This window comes from Aspergillus fumigatus, chromosome 5 (genome assembly GCF_000002655.1).
Source record: "Aspergillus fumigatus Af293 chromosome 5, whole genome shotgun sequence".
NCBI classification, from domain to species: Eukaryota; Fungi; Ascomycota; class Eurotiomycetes; order Eurotiales; family Aspergillaceae; genus Aspergillus; species Aspergillus fumigatus.
This window is the reverse complement of record NC_007198.1, coordinates 1,621,849-1,643,392: the sequence shown is the minus strand read 5'-3', so window position 1 is coordinate 1,643,392 and position 21,544 is coordinate 1,621,849. Positions and strand designations below refer to the sequence as shown.

Genomic DNA, 21,544 nt, shown 5'->3' with positions numbered 1-21,544 from the left:
AACTCATCATATATGCCACTCCAGAAAACTCGAACCCGTGAGATATCCGCTTTGAATCAATCATAACGCCGAATAGTGCAAATCAAACGAAAGACGAAACAAAAACAAATTGCCTGTTAAGCTGGAAGCTTACAATTGCTTGATGATCTTCTCGACGCTCTCCAGGAGGATATCAGCTGTAACGCGTTAGTCTTCCATCCGCTACGTTAGACTGCAGAATGCTTACCGTGATGTTTCTGGAAGATGAGCATGGGGCGCAGGCGAACAGCGCTCACGCCACTGCCACCGATGTTGACACCGACACCCTTGGCCTTGGCAAGGAACTCGTCGCGCTTGGGGGTGTCCCAGGCGATGAAGGTACCCTGGCCCTTGCCGCGAAGGTTCTGCAGATGCTCGGGGTACTGCTTGGCCAGACGCTCCAGACCAGCGAAGAGGTAGTCTCCGGTGGCGGCGGTGTTCTCGACGAGGTTCAAACGCTCGATTTCCTCGATAATGCCGCGGAAGATGAGGGCACGGGCTGGGTCACCCATCCAGGTGTTGAACTGGCGGTAAGGCTTGTTGGGGCGCAGAGCGGGGTTACCGTAGTAGTAGCCTGCGGTCTGAGCCTTCTTAGAGAAGGTCACAATGTCAGGAGGAGTCTGGAGGTTCCAGTGATCGTGGGCCCAGAACTTGCCGGTGGCACCGACACCGGTCTGCACCTCGTCGACGATGAAGAGCACATTGTTGCGCTTGGTGATGTCGCGCAGGCCCTGGAAGAAGGCAGGGGAGGCGTGGTTGTCACCGCCCTCGGACTGGATGGGCTCGACGACAACGGCAGCAACGGGGTTGTGGAACTCCTTGATGAGGCGCTCAACCTCCTGCAGGCAGCGCTGTTCCTCCTGAGCGTTCTCCTGGGCATGCTCCTCTAGAGGGTACTTGAGAGAGGGAAAGGGGGCCTGAGGCCAGTCAAAGGCGGGGATGTCCATCTTGTGGATGGCCTTGCTGCGGGTGGTGGACAGACTGCCGAAGAGACGGCCGTGAAAGGCGGACTTGAAGGAGAGGATGGACAGCTGGGGGGAACCGGGGGCCTGGTTGTTCATGGTGGTCTCGAGCTCCTCCGCAGTGAACTCAGCCTGGGGTCCTCCACGCTGCTGCTGACGGTAGTACATGAACGCGGCCTTGTAGGCAGTCTCGTTGGCATCGGAGCCGGCCATGGCCGTGAACACCTGGTTAAGTCCCTTGGGAGCGACCTTGAGGAGACCAGTGTTCAAGACATGAGCCCAATCAGCCGAGGGGAAGTTTCCCAGAGCTGGACGGTTGATCAAAGCCGTAACCATCTCGGGAGAGGAAGCGACCTGGCGCAGGTGGGGGTTGTTGTAGCCAACAGGAATGGAGGCAATCTGAGCATAGCTAGACAACACTCGAATAAGCGGATGTTCGGGTTTGAGGGAACAACGATGACTTACACATCGAGCAACACGTTCCCGTCGAGATCGGCAATGCTAAGAATAATGTTAGCCACAACTCGTACCAGAATTGCCGACCAAATGAACGTACTAGTTACCAATAGACTTAGTATAATCAGTCAGCATGTTCAAGCTGCGGACATCAAAGACTTTGTCCAGCTCGGCAGTGGCAGCCTTGTTCTTGGGTCCCGGAATCGTGGTGACCACCTTAGGAGCGCTGGGCTCATCGGGGAAGTAAGGCTTCGCAGCTGCTCGGAGGTGCGGGGAGGTGGTGAGCGTGCGGGCTGCGACAGGGAAGCGAGAAGTGGCGCGGAGCCGGAGAGTCGAACGAGCAAGGGATGCCATTGTGAGATCTGAGTCTACGAGGCTGGAGTAAGAACTTGAAGATGAACAATGTCCAGCAGGCGAAAACAGTTCGTACTTATCGCAGGGGGACGCCCAACACCGAACCTAGTGATAAAAGGTGTGGGGAAGCGGCGATAAGAGCTTCAAGGGCTGTAGAACCAATCGAGTGGAATTGGAAGCTCCGAAGTCGACCAACAAATACAGATCAGATGACAGAAAAAGTCACGCAGTAATTTCAATGAAGGCGAGTCCGAAACCGATTAGGAACCAGGGGTCTGCGTCCTTATATACAGCGTGTCTATCGCGAGCCCGCAACGCAAATGGAGCTGCTGTTGAAATGCCGCCCCGCGCGTCATTGCTCGTCGGCGTTTTGGACCAATAGAAGAGCTTGCAGCCACCGTCCACGGTCGGCGACACAAATGTAAGGGAGCAGCAAGACTGGAGATAGGAAGCAAGGATGGAGCTGCGGACTCATTTGGTTCCTATTAATAATGAGAATGGTAATGAGTGTTTGAAAGAGGAATGGACTTCCGATGAAATGTGTGGTACCCCGTGATTGAGGCCTTCTGTACCTTCGAGTTCCTCGTTGCCATCTTCTATAATAATGCTCCCCCTACTCGGCACGATAAGGACCGTCTGTCCCTCGCACCAACATGCCAAGGGTTTGATCAATCAGAAGGATGACCTAGAACGTGGAGTAAGGATGATCAAGCGACATGCATTCGATCTTGACTCCGCAGGCTCAGCTCGGCTAGCTTGAAGAACTCCATTGAGATCTTCACCTCTTGACCTTCAACCTGCATACTACCGTTAGCTTACTGAAGGGGTACAGTGTGAGGCCCAGGTCAGAACAGAAGAGGTCGAAGAATCAACATGAATTTCCACAAGACAGTTGTAGATTGTGTACATTGGAATAATGAATATATACATGAATTGCAAAGAAATCGCCTCGTCAGAGGGTATATAGACCATCGGACGAAAGCTCTCCATCTAGGTCGTGACAAAGCGTGGAGTGAGTAGTAACACAGCACAAAAAACTTTTTTCAGACCAAAGATCAGGGAATGGTATTCAAATGAGGTGTTCGTCCCCAAAGGGTGACCCAGGTTTATCGCGACTGAGCGACGCCGACGACCTGTGGCTCCCCGGAGAGGTATAGACAGTGGTTTCATTCTTCAAGTCGAAATGAGTAGTCGGTGTTGCTACCCTTGTACGGCTTGAAGACAGGTCGTTTCCTGTGGCTGACTGGTGAGAAACCCTCGGTTCAGTCCATGTTTCCATCTCTACGGTGCGCATCACCTCAAATGGTTCCACAATGCTAAGCCCCTCAATGCCATGCTGACGTGACTCAAGCCGCGAACCTTTCGATGGACCGGCTGACGAAAACAGCTTGTTACTCTTGCGACCTGTACCAGAGGTGTAGTTGCGGGAAGTCTGCAAAAGACGAGGTAGAAAGAAACCAACAAGCGGTCGCAATGCCGGAGCAGAGGCACAAATCTGGTCATTTGTGAGCCGCGAACAATAGTACCCATCTCATCCAGAGGACATACCAGGCCCATGTTGATCTCAACAGAAGCGGCGAGCAGGACCGGCCAGCCCAGCCATGTGGTGTCGTATGAGGCGATCATGCTCTTCCAGACGTACACTGTTCGAACCGAGCCTGCTACGTTGACCACAATACCCAAGCTGAAGATGGAAATTACGGCAATCCTTTGTCGAGTAGGCAATTTCAGATTCCAAATCAACGGCATAGGAAGGACAGTGACGAGGAAATCGGTGAAGATATTGATGACACTTGCGGAGAAGACAATGGCACCATCATTTAAGCATTTGTATGGATAGGTTGGGGCCAAGTCCCAATAGGCATGAATCGGACTATGAGATAGATGTAAGTCATAGCAAAGGTATGAGACTGTTGGCCAACTTACTTGCACTGGAAGATGCTGAAAAGAAGAAAAAGAGCGCAGGTGAGGGACACAAACGCCATTCCCCCAATAAGACACCAGTTGTAGGTCCGGTAAAGGCCCTTACTTCCGGCACCGAGAAGACGCTTGCAGAACCATAGGAGCGAAAGTTTGGTGACAGAGGAGGCCAAGGAGAACAGAATCTGAAATACAAGGTTGAGCTTCGAGACAGTAGAAAGCCACGTCGGTGGGACATCCCACATATGTCGGTTCCAGCCGTATTGTACAGTTGCGAGAGAGGTGACTGCACACATCGCAATGGCAAAGCCCTAAGACGATCAATATCGATCAATAACCATCTAGCATCGTCATTCGTCAAGTCTTAGCACATACCAGGGCAATCACGATCAGAGCATCATCCAGACCAGGACTATACGTAATTTTCAAACGAGTGTAGAGACGAAGGAGCGTAACGACAAACGCGAAACTTAAACAGACAATATTAACGATCAGGGCACCATTCCCGCGAGTGAGGGGATCGACGTAGTTGGGTGTCGGCCATGTAAGCAGAACCTGGGGAGGTGGCAGTCTCATTGCGGCGGTCGTTAGAGATTCTGATCGACGTGCCAAATACAGAGGGTTCAGTCGTAAAGGAAAAGAGGTCCGAAAAGAGGCCGGTAGTGTCGTTGGATGGTTTGAGTCAGGCAGGCATGATTGTTATCAACGCGACGAAAGACTCAACGACTCAAAAGCCATGTTCGGACCAAATTGCAAATGAGGCATCCAGACAGTCTTGAGGAGCGGGATTGATCGTGACAAAGGATCAGATGGCACCGTAGAGGTTGAACACAGATGGGAACAGCAGGCCAGCTGTTATACCTGCTCACGGAGGCTACTACTGACTACTTAACACAAGTGCGCAACAGCCCAAGTCTGGCCCTAAATCCAACTATGGCCAGGAGCCAAGTTTCGGGGAGGGGGCTCAACTACCCATATTGGCACCATATGTGCTCCATGGTTCTCAAACCACTCTGGTCGGCAGCTGCATGGAATTTCCAGGAGACCTCCAATAATGTCTCGTCGCCACCAGGCTTCAGTATCATATGCTTGCAAAAGTAGTAGTATCTCCGAAAGTTTACTGGGATCAGAGAGTAGCTCGTGGCTGTCATAGGCAGATCCAGGGACCCATAGTTCCCCTTCGACCCCATCATCGAAGATCTATACGACAAATCGCCAACTACGACGACACATTATTGGGCTTTCGCTCGCTCAACAGAGTCAATGACAATTCTGTATCGGGGCCAATATTGAGACTCTACTCCGTAAAGTCAAAAAGATGAATTAACTGGGATCACTGGACAAAGTTTGACGATTCCATGACACAAGGATTGGTGGATTTCCCGACCCCTGCACATCCGCGAAGTTCCTTGCAGCGGAAGCCAATAATGGTGAGCCCTCGGAGGTCCAGCAATCTCACTTGCAGGGGCATCGTTGCTAGTTGCTTCTGGTGGGTCATGGTCGTAAGGACTACTCAGTACTCAGCAGAAGTCGTGAGAGTCGTTTTCAGCAAGGAAAAGCTGATGCCGATGGGGTATCTGGGTGATCTGAGATTCGTGGTGGAACTTGGAGAAAGCGAAAGGCCAAAAGGTAGGAGCATTGTGAGGAGCAATCCCAATAATTAGACGATTGAGAGGGAAGAGGATGTGGCCCAAGTGTACTCCGCGGAGTGGCTCCTCAACACTTAGGCTTTCCACTTTGCCTCGGTTCTAATTTTCCCACGAGGGCCTTCGCTTCTCCGCCTTAGCGCAGTCCGTCTCCCCCACCTCCACTCCACACAAATGGTGAAATCAGTTTGGGCATCACAGTTCGGAAAAAGCAGACGATTTAACAACACTTTCACCAAGTCTCGACATCTGCTCAACGTGATCTTTTCGTAATGAAATATACCTACCATGCTGAGACATCTACAATAAGTTCTGCCGTTAATTTGCTACCAAATCCTGCAGAATGTTGGCAACTGAACCCTAAGCCAGCACGATGTATGTAAGCGAATCCCACCTTTGATTCTGGACTCTGCAGTCCCTTGCATCAATGGGGTACCGAATACAGGTGCCTCGTACATATATCCCTGCACTCAAAAAGTGATCTAAGGACCTAAGGTCTAAGGAAATCCCTACTATGGCCCAGCGATCTTTGAGGGTAATAGTTCCTAAATTCACTTGTAGACACTCTTTGCCGATATTCAATTCTTCAGATGACTATAACTCTAACAGGTATCTAAAATGTTCGTACTCTAAGCTCGAGGTTAGCAACCAACTACACCGGAGCTCCTTAGCACGCGACCACTCTTCTCCTCTTTGCTGCCATAGACAGGTATACGCCTATATTCGCTTATTGGTTGGCAATTGGAGCATTTTTTCGGATCATATACTGGAATGTTTGCAGCCTTCCAAGGAACCCGACAGAGCTCTGGACCATGGACGAAGCAGCCGTAAGGTTGATGCCTCAAACTTCCAGCGAGTCATGGAGGTTATCTCGTTAACGTTCTCGACCCGTGGCACTCGGTCGGAAATCAAAATCTCAAAGGCGTATTTATTCTGACGTAAATTTGGGTAGGCCTCGTCCTTTCATCCGATGAAACGAGCACATTTCGAAGTCTGACTGATTCTCAATTACTTATGTGAAGGTCAAACTTTATCACAGCTTCCGAGTATGGCCGAGGGGCTTCTTGACCTTTGCCATGCCACTCGAGACATGAAATTGATCTAAATTCTCAGCATCGCATCTGGCCTCGACTTGCCCTAAATGGTTAAAGTAGACATGCCTGATCGAGTCGAGGCGTGTTGGGTGTTGGCTCCGCACAGTTTATCAATAGCGGACGATCTTTAAAATCTGGGCGCCGATCATCCAGACATCGGCCGTTGTTATCCTATGCTCCCTCGCTAGTTGGCATCTGATCAAGCTTTTCAGACTTTACAGATCATGAGCCAAGACTCAGCGGAAGGCGGATCAACATGGCTTCCACTCCTTGATACAATATCCGAGGTGGCCGGCGTAGTTGTTGCAAATTGCTGGGCGATTAGGATCTTTGATTTTGATCAATTCTGTTGGAATTGACCAAGAGACACTGAGGATCACCCCATATCAAGTCGCGAATCCCTTTAGCCTCTCGTCTGGAGCTTGCTACCCGGTTGTCATGATAGTCATGGCGATGGATATAGATTGATGCAATAGAAAATAGCCACCCACTGGCGATATTTCCGGTGTCATCCCTCATAAGCAAACTGGTGCTCTCGATAGCGACGATACTAGTGCGTCTAGGATACAGTCAATTTAACCTAGGCCACAATCACAATATACGGTGGAATTTCAGTTTTCATATCCAATTTCATGTGTTAATAGAGACACCAAGTCCACACTCCTTCAGCACATACGCACTATTATGGCTCAGGACTATCAATGACCATTTTCCATGACTGTCTTTATACAAACCCCGTAGTCTTTCTTTGAGCATTTCTACTCCAGAACCAGGGCGGATGACGGTAGTTCTCCGTCATGCTGAGTCCTATGCATCGGCTGCGTTATGTGTGTCATGACCATAAATTTGGCGACTCCATCACACTGGTCAGGCTGTCCATGAAGACCAATGTATTCCCCGCGCTTGTACCTCATTTTTCATTCTCTTGCCCCTTAACCCGCTGGGCTAGACGGGGACGAGGGAATGCACCTTGAGCCGCAAATAAATGCGCAGGGAGGGGAGTCTGAAGCGGATGTAACAAGCCCACACGGAAGTAGACAAACTGCTTGGTAGGATAGTGGTCGGCCATTTTGACGTAGACACATTTCTCTCGAATCAGAAGGTCACTATCTTCAAATAAAAGAGGTTGAAAAAACAGCCTTCTGGGCTTTGAGGTTGTTCTTGATGTCATGTATTTTCCGAATATGCTGACAGACATACTACCCGATCACAATGAAGGTTATCAATAGTTTCAGCTACAAGTTAAGGAACCTATACGCTATGCAGGTTCTATGTTTCTGTCAGGATAAACATTCAGATGCAGGCAAGGCATATTTACAATTCTAAACAAGCTTCTTCTCGAGTCATCTATCAATTTCACCCGAGTTTAATCCAGTGATCTCAAAGGAGCGCTAAGGTGAACATGTTCTTCTTCGCTGATATCAACTAGGATTATCAGATAAAACGACTGTCGTGAGTTGATTGAAGGTTGAGGTTGCGCAGGGTCGGACACCCTCTAGTCCGTAGATTGTGGCTTGAACCTTCTGCAGCCTAGCAGCAGGGGTTCCTGTGGTGTTTCATGAATCAGGCACGAGACAGTGGCAGATCAAATTATCCCCTTCCTCTGAATGCTTCATCTGGTGTATCAACCAGATTGGGAAAACAGGAAGGATTAGTGAGTGATATCTTGAGGCATACTCTTCATGTCGTAACTGACTACTATCAAAAGTGCAAGGTTCCATGGTCCATAACTGCTAAAGTACGCTAAGGTTGTGGGTCTAACAACAGACAAACAAACTCCAGATGGAGAATCTTGATTCTTTCAGACTGAACGCAAAGGTTACCGGAGTCGCTCGACAAAGTAAGTGTGTGTTACTCGGATTCATTGAGACTTCTAAACTCCGAGTTACTGTTTACATTCTTGCAGTAGCTGATTCGATCATTCGAGGGTGTGCTCCCGGGCAGATGGGAATACGAAGTGGGTTCGGAGAGGCCGAAGTCCCAAGGATTATTATTATTAACCAAAAGGTTGCATTGGCTGTGGGCGTGCAGGTTAATTCTTGGGTCTATCCCCGAGGTCGCAGTAGGCATCACCGACAACTAATCATGTTCAATCGACAGCAGTCCTGCTCGATTTATCTGCTTGTCGTCGGACACATCAGCATTATTTAGGAGGCACACTGCATCTACCTCAGATCAATCGACACAATGCGGAATATCAAAAGTCCAATGTAAAATTCAAGTGACACACATAGATATGAGCATCTTCATTGGGTACACCTCCGTATCTGACGTGCAGGAACTGTGAGCCGCCTGCTCTGTGCTGTGCCTACTGCTCTGAGACGGTGAACCAGGCAAGTCAGGTGATCCGCTCACGCCTTTGACACACCTGTACTTGCATACCTACTTTACTCTCTCCTATGGGCAACTCTTCGGACAATTGTCCCTCGGCCGTTCGGCAGTTGTCTTCGAACGGTCAGTTGTAAAATGCAATGTTTAAGTCTCTGCTGAAGAAACTGGGTTTCCTCCTTGATCTTCGACCACTATAATTTCAGATCTTTTAATCCGGCTTACTGGAGTAGCTCTGTAATGAACTCTATAACCCGTCCATTCCTCGTTTTGCCTCTTCATGGCAGACCCATCACAGCAGTCGGTCACCTATCCAAACATTACTAGACTCCTTTAAGGTTGAAGGTCCGGAAGTTCCAGAAGGTCCTTATTTGTGTCTTGTGTATCCACCTATGAGGGAGCCCTTGTCGACATATCATCGGCGCGTTACGATAGAAAGATGCCAGTACCCCTCCTGAAATCATGCATCCATGCTCTCCTCCTGAGGCTTGGACATAGCGAATTCAAGGGAAATTCGCTCAGTGCGGGAAAGGTAAGTCACTGCTATCTAAATAACAAGTGGTGCTAATGCTACACAGACTGGAACGCCTACTAATATACATAGTACAGTAGAAAAAGCTTAGAGCTTTGTAGTTGATAACTTTACCTGGACATTGTCCAGGGCCAGATACAGCCCTGACTGTTGGATCTGACAATTCGGCAGTCCCAGATCGATGTCACATTACATACGGAGTGCTTGGGGAAATTCACGAAGGTCAAGTAATTTGAGTAATTGAATGATGGCGGCCGTTAGCGGACCCCCCTTTCCGGAACAAAATATATTTATGGCTCACATCCAAGGCACTTGGCAGCCAGTTGTCAAGCCTGCCTCAGAATCAGAATTTTCGCTGGATGAGCCGTTGACTGGTCACTGGTACATGTGAAGGAAGGCCTGGACTGCGGCGTGGCTTGGCCCGACACTGCTGTGGGCCATCCTGGCCAATGAGCAATGGTGCCTGGGAGCAACGGCAGTTCCCGTGCTGACGTTTTTGGTTGCGTGGCGCTCTTTGAAACAGGAGAGAGTCTGGACTTACACCAGACAGAGCACACTGCTCCGTACAATGACCCAAGTTGGGGGCTAATTGCGTGGTATGGGGTATTTACAGAAGGTGGACATACACAGTGACAGCAATAAGGCTGCGGATATTATTAGTTGAGGTTAGTGGGAGCTGCGCCATAGAACTCTTCATGGCGTTACGGAGTAGACCAGCCTAGAGGGCCATCGAATAGATCAAGATTTCCCCATAACCCGGACCCAGTCGAGCCTGAAGTCTTCCAATGCGGAGGACGATCAGTGTGATTTATATTAGCAGTAGACTAACTTAGTACCCAGTAGTACCGGCTAGCTTGGTTCGTCAGACAGACTCGTAGAATCCTTCCTCTCGATTATTTAGACTAGCGTAGCCCATCCTTCTTCTTCCCTCCCACTTTATCCTTCTATATTAAATTTTTGTTACCTTCTTTTGAGTTCCTTTTTTTTTTTTTTTTTTTTTTTTTTTATATTCGACTATAACACTCGTTCATCGTCTCGACTTGTCTGGTTACAAGTTTCATTCCACTTCCTCTCGCTCGGAGTAACCCTTCAACCTTCGACGTTCGTTCCCGTTACATCTCCCATCTGTACTTCAGTCAAGCACCATGGAGGGACATTCGGCTCCACCTGCTGCAGAGGCTGCAGGTGCAGGCACAACAACTGATGCTGCTCCTCCAGTCCAGGCGAATGTTCATGCGCAAGCTGCCCATCATAACCAACCTATAGCTTCTGAGGAAAAGCAACCTATTGGACGCGTCACGCCTCGACCAACCTTTCTTGAAAACCTTGCCGACTCTCGCGAAAGCCAATTCAGGTTCCACCGTCGCAAAAACGATGATTTTGACAGCTACTTTGTATGTGCTGTCTGCTTTTTCTCCTGTTGCTCGGATCCGGTACTAATTTGCTGCATGGATAGCACGGTCCACGAGACCTCGATAAGCATTCGAAATGGCCGGTCTTTCTTCGAATGCATGGCAGTGTCTTGCCCAAACTGATCCTGCCTCTGCTCTTTGTCGCGGCGTGGTCGACTTTGATCACACTCTTCTCACATTACGTACATAATCGTAAGTGGCTTGGCTGCAATGTGCGGTGGATCGCTGGCTGATCGGACCATCAGTTGGCATTAACAATATTCTCCTGACGGTTCTTGGTTTCGTCGTCGGTTTGGCTCTTTCATTCCGAAGCTCTACAGCGTACGAGAGGTATGCAGTCGGTTTCTGCAGCTTGCCGTTTGCTTTTGCTAAGTGTATCTCAGATGGGCAGATGGACGAAAGTACTGGGCGCTCTTGGTTCAGACTTCTCGCAACCTTGCTCGCACGATATGGGTCAATACAGCGGAAAGAAGAGGCACCGAATTTGAAAAGGACGACCTGTTGGGCAAACTGTAAGCCTGCCTCTGAATAGGATCCTGAACCGGGCTAACCCGCGCAGAACGGCCATGAACCTCATCCTCGCGTTTGCCGTCGCCCTAAAGCACAAACTGCGCTTCGAGCCAGACATCGGCTACGAAGACCTGGCGGGTCTGGTCGGACACCTGGATACCTTTGCCAAGGACGCCCACGACCGTGCACTCCTTCAGCCGCCCAAAAAGAGTTCCTGGAAGGCGATGGGCGAATATCTCGGCGTCTCCTTCGCCGAGTCGAATCCCAGAAAGCTCGTCAAGCGCTCCAAGAAGCCTCTGGGACATCTGCCCCTGGAGATTCTCAACTACTTGTCGGCCTATATTGACCGGTGCATTGCGAATGGCACTCTGTCCGTCAGTCTTCACCAGAGTCAAGCCAGTAAGTCCCCGTCCTGCCAAGGGCCATTTGCGTTTTGGATCAGGTTGCTAATCTGCTTCCACCAGTTGGTGCTCTGTGTTCCCTGAATGAAGTCCTCACTGGAACCGAGCGTGTGCTGGATACACCACTTCCGGTGGCCTACAGTATTTCCATTGCTCAGATTGCCTGGATCTATGTCCTGGTGCTTCCATTCCAGCTCTACCCTGCCCTGGAATGGATCACTATTCCCGGCTCTATCGGTAACCGCTCTCTCTCGTTGCATATGTGTGTTGCGGAAAACTAACCTGCACAGTCGCCGCATACATCATCCTCGGCCTCGCCACGATCGGCAGCGAAATCGAGAACCCCTTTGGCCAGGATGTCAACGATCTCCCCTTGGACACATACTGCAGACAGATCGCCGTCGAGCTCGACATCATCACCGCCATGCCACCCCCCAGTGTGGACGACTTCACCTCCCGCGACGAAAACCTGGTTCTCTTCCCTCTTAGCTCCTCCGGATACCCGGAGTGGAAGGACCGCAGCGTTGAGGATATCCGCGCCGCGCTGCGGGCAAAGGTCATCGCCAACCACTCATCTTCAGGGGCTTCGGACTCGTCCACCATCCTCGGGGACGGAAGCCTGCGGTCCCAGACTGATACGAGCATGGCCAAGGCATCCGTCTGAGACGTGGCTACAGATTCCTCAGAAGTAAGCCGGAAAAAAAAAGTTTGATTCAAATTGAAGGCTGTATACCAGGGTCCATTGGTTATCGTGTTTGCACAGCGTCGGCATTGATCGTCTTTCAATCGAGCATGCGAGTTTCGGTGTTTTGTCTGAACAGAATGGGCATTTGCAAATTTTGGATAAATCTCTCATTTATGAATATTGGTCATGCGGGTCTGTCTGTTTATATGGTAGCATTTCACACAATAGTCATGAATATTTGCAGGAGCATCTGTCCGCGACCTAAGCGACAATCTACCCATTGTGTGGAAGTTCGTAAGGTAAACTCATTCGGGTGCATCTGCCATGAGCGTCCTGAGTATCCGGTGTTCTGGCGTTATCACGCTGACGCCACCTCTCCCTCCTATCTGGTAGGCTTGCGTCGACATTGGCTTATCTGGCCAACGGAGCATGGATGTAGCACCCCCGTGTCGACAATCCTGGCTCTGTGTCTTCGCGGAGCACATCCGCGTTGGAGTATCATGCCGCTTTAAACCTCCAAGCGACGCGACAGAACCTCAGCCCCATAGACATTCCATCTACATTTTCTGATTCATGATACCAAAACACCACCCTAGGGGACAAACAAATCGCCCCCAGACCCATGAACCACCGCCCCGAGGTAATTCCCCTTCGCGCACACCCGCCACGCCACGCTCCCCGCGCTCGCCGTCGCCGTCGCAGATTTACTCCCCCCGCCGGGGGGACCCCCGATCCAGGAGCTCAGCGCCGCCACGACGGCTGCGGCATCCGAGCGTGGGACGCGAATCCAGACTGTTGGCGTTTGCGCTTGGCCCTCCTGGGTGATTTTCAGGATGTCGAGTGGGATCGCTGTCCCTGTGAGGCCGAGGAACTGGGCGAGGGCGGCGGTGAGGTGGGTTCTTGCGGTTAGAGGGTCAAGGGTTGTTTGAGTTGTTGATGTTAGTGGCTGGGTGATTCTGCAAGTGGACTGGATTAGTATCTATTGAGGTGTGGTGTGTTGAAAGTAGAGTAGAGCGTACAGTTGGAGTTTGAGGTAGGTCCAGGGTGGGTTGCGGGAGGTGAAGGATAGGACTGTTGGGGTGGAGGTGGTTTTCGACGCGTCGGTTTCTTCGGGGGGTTTTCGCTTGGATGATGTTGGTCCGGTTGGGAGGTTCGTCCGGTTGTCTATTGTTGAGGCCATTGTCGGGCTTATGATTATGGAGGACGCTGGGGTTATGGAGAGTTTGCGTTGGTAAAATTGTGTTGCTACGGAGCGGCGCGATAAAGAAAATTGATCGCGGTCTTGGTGATGTCACGGTACAGTGGACTTGGACTCTGAGGAAGCTATGGGCATATCCAACCAGAACTTTGTCATCCTTGGAGAATCAATTACTGCTAATGATTGCCTCCTCCAGTCTTTGACGAGCTCCTTTTAAAAATTGGTCTTCTCCATCTTTCCCAATGTCCAGATTAGTGATACAAAGAGTCTTGTCGCGTGATTTCAAGCCACGGATTACTTCCACATTGGACTTGGGGACGTCAAATATCTATCATGTATTAGCAGCTGGCATTATAGCGCTGTATTGGCGAAGTGGTCATGAGTAAGAATAGATACCTGGGCAAAAACCCGAGATACAGCTGTGTTCGCCTCTCCGTTCCTGGGCACCGCGGCAACGCAGACATCTACTTTCTCTGCTCCTACCGCTATGATACCTTCTCGGGAGCTGGATGCGTTCGGTTTGACGTGGCATGCAATCTGTAGACTGTATTTCTTGGGCAAGTTTTGAGGCTTATTGCGGGAGCTGGTTGTTATATTCTCGATCAGGCGGAGGAGAGGAGGAGTGCGGCTGCTCATGGGTGGACTGCGGTAATTGATTTTCGTGTTAGAAGATTGATAATTTCGAAATATGGTAATGGTTTTGTGTCTGTTGTGGTTTCGATCTTACTGTTAGTTGTGGTGGTGTACAAGGGATGTAGAGTAGAAAGTGATTAGCACCGTGAACCTACCGGGTCTTGGCTCGCTTATATATACTGGTGTTCTGCTCATTGAGGAATTGAAGCACACAGGACAGTGCAGAACCCTAAGACGTTAAGGTACAGGATTTCAAAGGATTGAAGACCAAGTCTACTGATAGACATTGATAGACCTTCGTCAAGATTACCATTAAGCAGTAATTCCTTCTGTGTCTGCAGCGAAACTGCATCTGCTCGCAGAAGCCTCTACCTTGAGCATTCGTCAATCTGCATGACTATGATGAGGTAAGAAGCCTTTTAGCAATCATCGCTATGATTACTATGAAGGATGCGTATGGCTAACGTACTCGGATTAGAGTCAATTTCGCAGTACTGCCAGTTTACTAGATAAGAGTTTCGTGACAGAAGACATCGCCGTAGTACCTCTCAATGCTAGGAACCTGTAACAGGTGACAGTACATAGACTGACGGTTTGAGGCAATTGCTGAGGCCGTGGTGCATTGTTATTTTTCAAATACTGGATTTGCGATAAGTCAGGGAATAGATGTGATGGGAAGGAACCTCAACCCGGAGCATGATGCGTAGATTGATGAATTTGCTTGAGGCAGTATAAGCCAGAAGAGAGATGAAGGAAAAAAGAGGATATTGAAGAGGTTGATGCAGGATGAAAAAGGTAGAGACTGACAAGATGTTTTGTTTACTCGCCTGTGCAATCCTCCAAAGGACCCTTTGCTCTCACCAGCATCACTGGCGACGCGTTCACCCTTCACCAGAACACCTTTCTATGCCTTCAAAATAACATCCCAGCTTAAGCGTGCATTTTTTTTAACCATCTACGGTTCCAGTTGGAAAGCCCCTAGTTTTGATCACCGTTGACCTTACCTAAATGCGTTGACTGCTCTTTGTGAGTCTTTTGACATATCTCAAGATGTAAACAAGACTGACCATGTAAAGAACATATTCACAGGAAATCTATTGCTTCGTTTTATTGCTCCTAGTCCACAGAGTATCATACAACGTTATTGAATTATTCACATTAGCGTGTGAGCAGTCCGGGGGGCCCATGTCCTGAGGGCGACTTGTAACCATGGACATATCCACTCGAATGGGCCTTTTTCAAAAAGCTTTCCATCAGAGCAGTGGTCTTTCCCCTGGACCAGGATTCTACACCGGTCTAGAGTTCTATTCAAATGAGGAACGAGCGGACCCTCCTACCCTCGAGGCAAGTAAATTCCTGCTTAAGCCTGCTCAAGGACGACCTTCGACTCAGTGATGTAGCCGACAAGCTATCAGCGATCTGTCGTCGTGATCTTGCACCGGAGATCTAACCAAATGTTTGTAAATAGGGAGATTGGTACTCTTCGGCTGTTGCTCAATGTGCTACCCAGCAAATCAATCCTCGGACTCCTCTGCGGCCCACCGTTGGACTCTCTCTCCATTCGAATTTCCAAGATGTGTCCATTGCTCGAGCGCAATTAATGAGTGGGCGCCCTTCACTATCCATCTCGCAGCCTCGTCTGCCTGTGGGACTGTCTTCTCGCCCAGACTACCAGAGAGTGCCTGTTTCTCAATTGATACATGGACCGTCGCCTCTGTCTGCTGCTCAAGCTGGACCGGAACACAGGCCTCAAGTCAAATTCGAGCCTTCCGTTCTGTCTGAAACTCAAGGAAGTCTTGATCATCCTGCAGTTCCTTCGATCATGCACTCCTCACCACCAGTGGGGCACAACTACCTGGTCATAAACGCTAGCAATAACTGGGTGAAGCCGACGCCAGGAGCTGCAGACGATCAAACTACCCCTCATGGCGATCAAATCTACTGGAGTCTGGAAAACCTGCCTGAAGTTCTTTACGTTCTCAGACCCAGAACCGACTACCGCAAATCGAGACACCGTGTTTATAAAACAACTAATGCACTTACTGGAAAGCAGATCAATGACTTTGCTGTGCTCCCCTGCCAAATCTCTTCCTGTGTGGAAGGATGGAGACTCGAGGCATGGATGCGTTTGGACCGTCGCATCGCTCAGCAGGATATCATCGATCGTGTCAATCCCAAGTACAAGTTGACCGCCGAGGAGATTGAGTCTCGCAGAGAGAACTTTCGCAACGCCTTCCATGTAGCTAATTGGAACATGCAAAAGTCCATCTGGGAAATTGATCGCATTGTCAAGGCCATCGGAGTTGATACCCGGAAGAATACCACTAGGGGACTAACGCCTGGTTTGATTGATCCATCAAAAGGTGAAGTCGGCGGACGCATCCCTATACCAGGGGAGAATATCATTCATATGGAGCAGGCAAGGATGAATCCAGAATATGCTTCTAGCTGCTCCGGTGAGGTGTATAACGGTCGTCATCCCGATCCACTTCATACTTCGCAGGCAGATTTCAGAACGGAATCTAGCAGGTATGTTTCTTGACTTCATACTCGAATGCAGCGCGTTGTTAACGTCGGCGTTAGCCGCGAGATTGAAACAGATCAGAGGATATCGCAGCAAGATTTGAATACGTATGATTCCATCTGTTAATCAGGCTCTATAGACTTGACTGACGTTTCTATCCAGCAATGTGAGAGCAACTGCGTCACCGCAAAGTAAACCGATTGACTCCACTCATGGCGACTTCGAATATCCTGATGTAGATGGTTTGGCCTGTTGCCTTGAGCCTCCCACCCGACTCTTACACGATGCAGAAGATACTGTTGGTCGCAGAATGAGTTTGCAGAGATTCTTGAGAAAGAACAACATGTCGTACGAGGATTGGCTTCTCCGCGATTACGATGCTGTTGAAAGAGATACCCTGAAGCGTGGACGCAATAAGGGTTTGGAGTCTCAGGAGCCCGCAAACATAATCGCCAGCTCGAAGCGCAGACGTGTCGACAATGTGGACATTGAGGTGTCTGTGACTAAGAGCAGCACCCGGAAGCGGAGACGTGGCGAGGATATGGATCTCGACGAGTCGACAGCTGGCGACGGTGCTAGCACAAAGCGCAGGGGTACAGAAAGGTCGAACACTGGCAAGTCCACCAAAAGTTCCAGTGATGATTTTTGGGCTACTGTCCTGAAAGGCTGAGGGCTTATTCACGAATTGAAGAGAGTTCTCGGCACACTCCATGAGCTGATGTTGAGGTTGGGTAAAGCTGCCTGTCTCTTGAAAGCTTTTCTATTGTCCTTTATGTAACGAGTACTTGGATCTTCGAGATGATTTCACAGATTATGATCTCCACTGGGAAACGCAGTTTGCTTCGGTTCAGCTTTCATGGACATAGTGACAGAGGGAGCACGCACGTTGTACAATTTCATTTCACAGAGATAGGAACCCGTTTCACATTGCTTGTTCATTCACCTCATCCAGCACTTTCTCTATGGATTTACCTTTATATTGGACTGTTTAGACTTTGTATGAGTCTTTCATTCCCCAGCAAGTCCTCTCCGCCAACGGCCTAGCTTGTTCCATTCAAGCATCTCTGACTCGTACTTAAAACACGGCTCAGCCATGCTTATTTAAATCAATTCTCAGACAGAGGTCAGGGCCTATAAATAGAGAGTTCTAACCCATGGCTTTCTACCTTCTTCCACTCAGTCAAGCCCCTCACCAGCCCCCCGGCCTGATTAGCCTCTTTCCAGACAAACACTCTGAGTGCAACCAAAGACCTTATTCAGCCTCACTATAGTCAGTATACAATAAACGCCCGCCTAGTGAGCGATTTTAAGCTCAGATCCACCATGTCCACTCGCATCCTGCCTCTGCCGCGGACAGGGGGCCCATTCAGCAGCCAGCGGCAGTCAATATAATTGTTCGCAGCTAACAATACTTCCAGAAGACTGGACAATAGACTTTATGCAGCACCTGACATCCAGCCGTGCGATCTACTTCCGATACCCTTTTCCGGCCTCGCCTAGCGGAGCCAATGAGAATTGTTGGTTGCGCTGTACCGAAAAAAGAAGCATTCCAGCCTCCTCGTGGTGTACCTGCAGCGCTGGGTGAACTGGGTTTGGGTGGGTCGGTAGCTGTCAGAGAGGACATGACAGCAGATGTACATATTGAGAGGCTTCATTTGGGGAGTGCGGCAGAGAACCCAGGAACGATGGTAACATGGGCAAGCGGCGTATCATTTTGAAGAGCAAAAATCCTACGTTTCAGAAAGACAGCTTCTGATAGATCATGTCAAGGTGTGTTTGTGAGTCTGGGGTTTTCAGGGCCTCGCTAAGGAGGCGAGGGAGACAAAAGATTAGAGGAGGCATGCCGAGTGAATATTCGCTCATCCCATTTCATCGCCATCGCACAACCACCAATTTCTCCCAATTCAGTCGACTATACCAACCTCCATATTATTGAGAAACGGAAAAGAATGAGGAGCTCTCGGAACTCAATATGGCGAAGTCCAATTCTTCTTCGTCTTCATATTCTCCTGGTCTCTCTCCTTCGGGACTTTTCTTCGTCAAACACTTTTCCACTTCACCATCGCAAGTACCAACTTGCTCCCACAGATCACCACAACGGCCAGCTTTCAGCAACAAGTCCCAAGACAACATCAAGTGAGTGTTGATAAGTGCGCGTTGAGTCGTGTGCAAAGTGTTGCCCAGCGAAAGCTGGTTTCTGTGCTGTTTCTTTTGCATGACTGACATCGGCTTGCAGCCATCAACAATGGGCAAAATCGAGAGAAAGAGTCTCAAGGGCCCCAAGAGCACTGACAAGCCTCAGGGCAACAAAAGTGAGTCGGCTTCCACTCTCCTTTTGCAAACTGATCCTGACGGCAGTAGAAAAAACACCTCGGCAGGGCAGCACAGACGCCGTGGACCCGCAGAACTTTACCAGCTTCCGTGAGGACCAGAAGGATTGGTCCTGGGACAACCTTCCAGCCATCCTCTACCAGTTCAAGCCCACAAAGGAGGATGATGAGAAAAAAGAGTGGGAGCCACCCAAGACGAAACTCCTGGGCGGTAAATGGGTCAGAGACATCGAGATTCTTCCAGATCACATCTCGTCTGACGTCGAGGAGTTCAGAGTCGAGGCTTGGATGCGTCTCGACAGGCGTATCCACTTGCAGGACATTATTGACCGCATGCATGAAGATTTTGCAATTGAACGCAACGCCCTTCAGCAGCGAAATGTCAGATTTCGCAAAGCATTTCACCTGATTGCCTGGAGCTCAGGAAATAAGATCAGTTGCCAGCTTGAGCAGGACGTGCTGAACAGGATGAGCGAGCAGGGCATTGACCCTACACTCAACTCGACCCGCGGATTGACTCCCGGCCCGGTAAATCCTGAACTTGGTGAAGCGGGTGGCCGCATCGCCCTTCCGGACAACTATGGACCTGATAGACGTGGACATTGTGGACCACGCACTCCAAAGAAAAAAAGGGGTGAGACAAAGGCCGAAGAGGACGTGGATATGGACGCGCTCGATCCCGCCACTCCCATCAGAGAATCCTTGCCTTTGACTCCACCCCCGTCCATGCCAGGTCCCTCCGACAATCTTGGCTCTTCGTTCGGTCAGAGTGCAGCTTCCCCGGAGTCGATGACTGCCATTTTCAGTTCTCCTTCTCCTATCCCAAGCTCCCCTTTTCCGTTTTCGCCTGTCTTTAGTTCTCCTCTTCTTTCTCCTGTCCTTTCTCCAGTCTCCTCTCCTGTCCCCGGTTCTCCGGTTCCTACTTTTACTGTCCCTGAGGAGGACGACCTCGACTCTCCTCTGGAGGATACCCTCTATAATGGAGACATGTGTCCTTGCAACTTCGACTTTTTGATCAAGGGAGAATCGCGTCAAGGACTCGACTGGCTGCATCCTTGCGAGGAGGAGCTTTTGGACCTACGCAGGGATGTGCCCAAAGCCTTGAAGACGTCCCGACGGCCTCAAATGAAGCGCCAGCACACGGCCTTCAAGAAGTCACTGCCTTTCTGCAATACCGATTCCCTGTATGCCAAATTTGCCAACAAGTTCGACCTCGACGACATGATCAACGTTGTTCCAAAGTCTCGCACGACTGCGCCGCCATTGCCGGATCCACTAATTCCATCCCTCGTCTGCGAGCCCATGACGTTGCGTCCAATATTCCACCCACGTCCTAACAACGAGAGCGTATTGAAATCGGTATCCGACGTCGCGCTCAACGAGTATTACGCCGGGCAGAAGTTCCTTTTCGAAATGCCTTACGTAAAGGGCGTCATGTGAGGTTAGCTCTGCCTTCAATATCTGTGCTTTTTGCTTTCAGGTTCTCTTCTTAGTAGTCTAGTGTGCTCTCGTCAAATTGTCTTCTGTCCTGTTCTTTTGTTGTCTGGCGGCCTTTCGTTTCTACAGATACCCCTTCACACGGAGGGAGTCCTCGACTTTTCGGGAACGTTGCTGGAGCGAAGTTGGCCTTGCAGTCGTCTTCAAGTTGCTATGTCTTTGTCATAATTTGTATTATGTGTCTTTCTTTGCTTTCTGCTTTTCAAACGCTGTATGCTGTCCACGGCGCTTCTAGACCTCTCAGTGCGAAATAGTGACGTTCAGATAAGGTTGATTGCCAAGGCGGCGTTCCGCAGATAGCGTGACCGCCACGAGTATGTGACATGCAGGGTGCACTTTCCTCTCTGGGCAGAGTGATCCCATCCGCGAAATCAATTGTTTCCTCAATTCACTTTATTTCCGTCCGTAGAGTCGTAGATGCAGTAACAGCAGCATTAACTCATTCGGCTCTAATGTAATACTTCATACTCTTCTTCGGGTATATCACCAGTCTTGAAGCCCTTAGCGGCATTCTTGGCCAAGATACGGAAGTATGCGCTCGTAAACCGAGTGATCATAGAAGCAAAATGTCCGTTCATGTCTGACTCAAGTCTCTCATTATGTTGGGCTTAAGAGTTAGCTCCTTGCAATTAAATAACAGTTTCTGTTGGAGATATTACCCTCCAATATCAGCCACACAGACTGGTAATGTAGTTGCGGAGGGTCTATAGTATTGAATCCTAAGTATAATATGTCATCCTAAGCAGATCTACATAAATATGTATAGTTATTTAGGTTCATTGCAAGATGGAGTTTCTCGCAGATTAACCTTGCAGCTATGCATATCTTATTTGAACCGAAACAGTGTTACCTTGGTTCCATCAGAATATTCCAGTCTGTAGAGGGATATTTCTCCATAAGTAATATGCTGGTATATGCACATATTAGATTCTGTTCAAGCAAGGACTGCCTAGCACGGAGCTATTTGAAATGATTTCTGCAGTTCTGTTGCTGTATTCACAGCGCATCACCACTCAGGTATAAATATGAAATTTCACTTCTTTT

At 49.5% G+C, this 21,544-nt stretch overlaps 7 protein-coding genes across 7 annotated transcripts; 3 read left to right on the top strand and 4 right to left on the bottom strand.

Annotated features, from left to right (window-relative positions):
- Positions 1–129: 129 nt before the first annotated feature.
- Positions 130–2,067, bottom strand: gatA (4-aminobutyrate transaminase gatA; the record flags this gene model as incomplete). The annotated part of the gene is made up of 5 exons (XM_748872.2): positions 1,867–2,067; positions 1,537–1,804; positions 1,446–1,481; positions 227–1,389; positions 130–176 (listed from the first exon to the last, which is right to left on the bottom strand). Exons 2-5 carry the CDS (start codon positions 1,788–1,790, stop codon positions 130–132), a joined length of 1,500 nt encoding a protein of 499 aa, XP_753965.1. The 5' UTR covers positions 1,791–1,804; positions 1,867–2,067.
- A 361-nt stretch (positions 2,068–2,428) lies between these two features.
- On the bottom strand, positions 2,429–5,419 carry AFUA_5G06670 (uncharacterized protein). The gene is made up of 4 exons (XM_077804775.1): positions 4,086–5,419; positions 3,717–4,021; positions 3,339–3,663; positions 2,429–3,285 (listed from the first exon to the last, which is right to left on the bottom strand). Exons 1-4 carry the CDS (start codon positions 4,284–4,286, stop codon positions 2,860–2,862), a joined length of 1,257 nt encoding a protein of 418 aa, XP_077660913.1. The 5' UTR covers positions 4,287–5,419; the 3' UTR covers positions 2,429–2,859.
- Positions 5,420–10,145: 4,726 nt separating this feature from the next.
- AFUA_5G06660 (bestrophin family protein) lies at positions 10,146–12,297 on the top strand (the record flags this gene model as incomplete). The annotated part of the gene is made up of 7 exons (XM_077804774.1): positions 10,146–10,704; positions 10,767–10,914; positions 10,968–11,052; positions 11,106–11,234; positions 11,282–11,631; positions 11,697–11,870; positions 11,924–12,297. The coding sequence occupies exons 1-7, from the start codon at positions 10,456–10,458 to the stop codon at positions 12,295–12,297; spliced, it is 1,509 nt and encodes a 502-aa protein (XP_077660912.1). The 5' UTR covers positions 10,146–10,455.
- Positions 12,298–12,910: 613 nt separating this feature from the next.
- Positions 12,911–13,498, bottom strand: AFUA_5G06653 (uncharacterized protein; the record flags this gene model as incomplete). The annotated part of the gene is made up of 2 exons (XM_748875.2): positions 12,911–13,274; positions 13,338–13,498. 2 exons carry the CDS (start codon positions 13,496–13,498, stop codon positions 12,911–12,913), a joined length of 525 nt encoding a protein of 174 aa, XP_753968.2.
- Positions 13,499–13,682: 184 nt separating this feature from the next.
- Positions 13,683–14,152, bottom strand: AFUA_5G06647 (DUF167 domain-containing protein; the record flags this gene model as incomplete). Its single annotated transcript, XM_001481449.1, has 2 exons — positions 13,683–13,844; positions 13,913–14,152. The coding sequence occupies 2 exons, from the start codon at positions 14,150–14,152 to the stop codon at positions 13,683–13,685; spliced, it is 402 nt and encodes a 133-aa protein (XP_001481499.1).
- A 1,206-nt stretch (positions 14,153–15,358) lies between these two features.
- Positions 15,359–17,343, top strand: AFUA_5G06640 (uncharacterized protein; the record flags this gene model as incomplete). Its single annotated transcript, XM_748876.2, has 3 exons — positions 15,359–15,497; positions 15,817–16,678; positions 16,836–17,343. 3 exons carry the CDS (start codon positions 15,359–15,361, stop codon positions 17,341–17,343), a joined length of 1,509 nt encoding a protein of 502 aa, XP_753969.2.
- Positions 17,344–18,888: 1,545 nt separating this feature from the next.
- AFUA_5G06630 (uncharacterized protein) lies at positions 18,889–20,443 on the top strand (the record flags this gene model as incomplete). The annotated part of the gene is made up of 2 exons (XM_748877.1): positions 18,889–18,985; positions 19,032–20,443. The coding sequence occupies 2 exons, from the start codon at positions 18,889–18,891 to the stop codon at positions 20,441–20,443; spliced, it is 1,509 nt and encodes a 502-aa protein (XP_753970.1).
- Between the last annotated feature and the right edge of the window lie 1,101 nt (positions 20,444–21,544).